The sequence below is a fragment of the Poecile atricapillus genome, chromosome 11 (genome assembly GCF_030490865.1).
Source record: "Poecile atricapillus isolate bPoeAtr1 chromosome 11, bPoeAtr1.hap1, whole genome shotgun sequence".
NCBI classification, from domain to species: Eukaryota; Metazoa; Chordata; class Aves; order Passeriformes; family Paridae; genus Poecile; species Poecile atricapillus.
In genome coordinates this window covers 18,797,633-18,802,332 of record NC_081259.1, presented here as the reverse complement: position 1 = coordinate 18,802,332, position 4,700 = coordinate 18,797,633, and the positions used below count along the sequence as shown (strand labels likewise).

The 4,700-nt window shown below is 69.0% G+C and overlaps 1 protein-coding gene across 1 annotated transcript; it reads left to right on the top strand.

The window, feature by feature from the left end:
- LOC131583194 (immunoglobulin superfamily containing leucine-rich repeat protein 2-like) lies at positions 1-2,340 on the top strand. The gene has a single exon (XM_058847055.1). It carries the CDS (start codon positions 106-108, stop codon positions 2,332-2,334), a length of 2,229 nt encoding a protein of 742 aa, XP_058703038.1. The 5' UTR covers positions 1-105; the 3' UTR covers positions 2,335-2,340.
- The last annotated feature ends 2,360 nt before the right edge of the window (positions 2,341-4,700 follow it).

Genomic DNA, 4,700 nt, shown 5'->3' with positions numbered 1-4,700 from the left:
GGGGGAATAGGGAAAAACCTGCTCGAGCGGAGAAACAGAGAGTGGAGAAGGGTGGGAAGAGCCGGCGGGAAGGGGCGGAAAGCGGCGGAGGCGGGCGAGGAGGGGATGAGCGGGAGGCAGCGGGCGGCAGCCGGGGGGAGCCGGGCACAGACAATGGGGCGCGGCCCCGCCGCCTCCACCTCCCGCGGCCGGGCGGGGCCGGGCGGCGCCGGCGCTGAGCCTCGCGCTGTCCCCTGCCAGGGGGACATGGCCCCGCTGCTGGCGCTGCTGCTGGCGGCCCTGCTGGGCTCGGGCCGGGCGTGCCCGGAGCCCTGCGCTTGCGTGGACAAGTACGCGCACCAGTTCGCCGACTGCGCCTACAAGGAGCTGCGGGCCGTGCCCGCGGGGCTCCCCTCCAACGTGACCACGCTGAGCCTCTCGGCCAACAAGATCAGTTCTCTGCCCCGCGGCGCCTTCGCCGAGGTGACCCAGGTGAGCTCGCTGTGGCTGGCGCACAACGAGATCGCCGCCATCGAGCCCGGCGCGCTGGCCGTGCTGGTGCAGCTGAAGAACCTGGACATCAGCCACAACCAGATCGTGGAGTTCCCCTGGCGGGACCTGCGCAACCTCAGCGCGCTGCAGCTGCTCAAGATGAACAACAACCGCATGGCCGCGGTGCCGCCGGACGCCTTCCGCACGCTCAAGGACCTGCGCTCGCTGCGCATCAACAACAACCGCTTCGCCACGCTGGCCGAGGGCATCTTCGACTCGCTGGGCTCGCTGTCGCACCTGCAGATCTACAACAACCCCTTCGAGTGCTCCTGCGCGCTGCGCTGGCTGAAGCGCTGGATGGAGAGCACGCTCATCTCCATCCCCGAGAAGGAATCCATCGCCTGCGCGCTGCCCGAGCGCCTCCGCGGGGTGCCGCTGGCCAGGCTGCCCGAGCTGCGCTGCGCCGCGCCCGCCGTCAGCATCAGCTCCTCGCCCAGCCTGGAGGCGGCCGAGCTGCCGGACGGCTTCGCGCTGAGCCTGCACTGCTCCGCCAGCGGCTCGCCGCCCCCCGAGCTGCGCTGGAAGATCCGCACGGCCGGACAGAGCCTGGAGCTGGGCGGGAGCGGAGCGGAGAGCGCGGCCAAGGAGGCGGCGCGGGCGGAGCCCGAGCGCTTCGTGGCCTTCAAGAACGGCACCTTGCTGATCCCGCGGGTGAGCAAGCGCGAGGAGGGCACCTACACCTGCGTGGCCACCAACGAGGTGGGCACCAACCACTCCTCGCTCAGCGTGGCGGTGGCGGGAGCGCAGAAATACCCGGCGGCGGCCGGCAGGGACCCGCTGGGCGGCAAGGCGCAGCAGGGAGACAAAAAGACCGGCGCCAAGGCGGCCAAAAACAGCGTGCTGACCCCCGAGGAGAGCGGCAAGGCGCAGGGCCCCACCCGGCAGAGCCGGCCCTCCCCGGCGGCGGGGCCGGAGCCTGAGGGCAGGGTCCCCGCCGAGCCGCCGGGGCTGGAGGAGAAGTGCGGCTCCTCGGCGGGAGACACCAAGTACATCTCCAACCACGCCTTCAACCGCAGCGGCGACTTCAAGCAGCACAGCTTCGAGCTGGGCGTCATCGCCCTGGACGTGGCCGAGCGCGACGCCCGAGTGCAGCTGACGCCCACCCAGCCCGGCTCGGGCCACCTGGGCGTGCTCTACCTGTGCCAGCAGGGCCGCCAGGGCCACTCCCTGCTGCAGTGGTCGCAGATCGAGGCCGGTGTCAACTCGTACTGGTTCCAGGGCCTGAGCCCCGGCACCAACTACTCGGTGTGCCTGAGCTCGCCGGGCGAGGAGTGCCGGGTGCAGGTGGTGTTCACCACCAAGAAGGAGATCCCGTCGCTCATCATCATCGTGGTGGTGGCCATCTTCCTGCTGCTGCTGGCCACGCTGCCGCTGCTGGGCGCCACGTGGTGCCACCTGCTCGCCAAGCTGCGGGCCAAGCCCTACAAGTTGATCGTCAAGGCGCAGAACCCCGACCAGATGGAGAAGCGCATGGCCGCCGACTTCGACCCCCGCGTCTCCTACCTGGAGTCCGAGAAGAACTTCGACGCCGGCGAGGCGGGCGAGGCCGAGGAGGAGGAGGAGGAGGAGGAGGAGGGAGATGAAGAAGGAGCGCGGTGGCGGCGCGGGAGGGAGGGGGAAGGCGCGGCGGAGCTGGAGCGGGAGGAGAGCGTGGCCGCCAGCTCCATGGCGGAGTCGCAGTCCAAGGGCGGCGCCGAGGAGTTCGAGGTGCGCTCCGAGTACAGCGACAAGCTGCCCCTGGGCGCCGAGGCGGTCACCATCTCCCCGGAGATCAACGGCAACTACCGGCAGCGGCCCCGCTGAGCCCCCCTCCCGCCCCCCCGAGCCCCGGCCCCGCTCCCCACCCGGGGGAAAACCTCTCGGAACGACCGGAGCCGTCATCCCCGCCTCTCCTCCTCCTCCTCCTCGCCCCTCGGCCCCCGGGCACGCTTCGGTGCCGCCGGGATGAGCCTCCCACGATTTCGTTGCCATTTCGGGCACCGGCTCGGCGACAACAACGATTGCCGCTCCCCCTCCTCCCCCCGCCGCCCGCCCGCGCCGGGCTCGCTTTCCCCTCCCAGGCAGAAAACGAAAAACAAAACAAAACAAAACAAAACCCGAGAAAACGGCAAAAAGCAAAAACCTCCCCGGCCCCAAATTCTCCTTGCTGGAATCGCTTCAGCCCCCGGCGGTTCCTCGGTGCCCGGTGAGTCCCCTCTGCTCTCCGGTTCTCTCCTGTCGAGCCGCGGAGCTGTTCCCGATGAGCCCGGAGCTGTCCCCGCCATCCCGGAGCTGTTCCCGATGAGCCCGGAGCTGTCCCCGCCATCCCGGAGCTGTTCCCGATGAGCCCGGAGCTGTCCCCGCCATCCCGGAGCTGTTCCCGATGAGCCCGGAGCTGTCCCCGCCGCTCCCCGCTCTGTCCCCGCTGTTCCTCTCTGTGTCCCCACCGCGTTCCGACTCATCCCAATTTTCCCCGGCGGGTGCCACATTCCCGATCCCGGCCTCTTTCCCGGCTGCTTTTCCCTCTCCCCGATGGATCCCGGGGTTCCTCTGTCCCCGCCGCTCCCGGGCGCTGCTCCTCGTTCCCCGCTGGGTGCCGAGATTCCCGCTCCCCGCCTCCCCCGGGCGGTTTTTTCCATCCCTCGATGGATCCCGGTGCTCCCGGATCCCCGCCACTCCCGTTCCCGCCGGATCCCGGTGCTCCCGGATCCCCGCCACTCCCGTTCCCGCCGGTCCCCGGTGCTCCCCTCTGGTTCCCGGTGCTCCTGGATCCCTGCGACTCCCGTTCCCGCTGGTTCTTGGTGCTACCGGATCCCCGATGGATCCCGGGATCTGCTCCCCGCTCCTCCCCACTCCGGTTCCCACCCGATCCCGCTGCTCCCGGATCCCCCCATTCCAGTTCCTGCTGGTTCCCGGTGCTCCCGGATCCCTGCGGCTCCCGCTCCCGCCGGTCCCCGGTGCTCTCCGCTGGTTCCTGGTGCTCCGGGATCCCTCCACTCCCTCTCCCGCTGGATCCCGGTGCTCCCGGATCCCCCCACTCCCTCTCCCGCTGGATCCCGGTGCTCCCGGATCCCCCCACCCCTCTCCCGGCTCCCCGCCGCTCTCCCCGTTCAGCACCGCGCTCTCCGGGACAGCTCCGCGCTCCCCGCTGAGGCTCCGGGGGCTCCCCCGTCCCATCCCCGGGGCTCCCCGCTCCCATCCCCGGGGCTCCTCGCTCCCATCCCCGCGGCTCCCCGGTCCCGTCCCCGGTGCCCTCCCCGCTCCCGGCGGGGCCCCTCGATGTGTTTTGGGTAGAGTAGCCTTGTAGCCAAGTGTGTGTGGCGCAGGTAGCCCCGGTAGCCCTGCTGGTCCCGGTGGTCCCGGTGCCCCCGGTGGCCCCGGTAGCCCCGGTGGCCCCGGTAGTCCTGGTGGCCCCGCTGATCCCGTTAGCCCCAGTGGCCCCAGTAGCTCCGGTAGCCCTGGTGGTCCCGGTAGCCCCAGTGGCCCCAGTGGTCCCGGTAGCCCCGGTGGTTCCCGTAGCCCCGGTAGCCCCAGTGGCCCCGGTAGCTCCGGTGGTCCCGGTAGCCCCGGTGGTCCCGGTAGCCCCGATAGCTCCGGTAGCCCCGGTGGTCCCGGTAGCCCCGATAGCTCCGGTGGCCCCGGTGCCCCCGGTAGCCCCGGTGGCCCCGGTAGCCCCAGTAGCCCCGGTAGCCCCAGTAGCCCCCGGGTCTCTCCCCGCCATCCCCGGTGGCCCCGGCGAGCGCCGCGGGCGCTTCCCCTGCGCGTTGTGTCCGTGAACGAGTCAATAAAAGGGATTTGAAAGCGAATCCGCCTCAGTGCCTGGAAAAGAGGAGGAGGAGGAGGAGGAGGAGGAAGGGGGTGGGAAAAAAAATCGGGAATTTTGGTCCCCTCGGGCGCATCGCAAAGAAAAACAAACCCCCAAAATAAAAATCCACATCCGTTCATTCTCCCGGCCGTAAAAAACGCAGAGGGAGAGGAAATGGAATCGCCCGAATCCATTAAAATCTTCCCTTGGAATTCATCCCGGAGGGAAAAAAAATGAAATTCCATTTTCCCCTCCCAGCCCGGAATCCGCTGGAGCGAGGAAATATCCCACGGATCCGCCTTTTTTATGGGATTTCCCATCATTTTATTAGTTTTTAGCATTTCTATTGGAATTTCTATCATTTTTTATATCGTTTGGATAACCC

Excerpts from the sequence above, each read along its gene's own strand:
- LOC131583194 (XM_058847055.1), top strand. The coding sequence starts at position 106 with ATGAGCGGGAGGCAGCGGGCGGCAGCCGGGGGGAGCCGGGCACAGACA.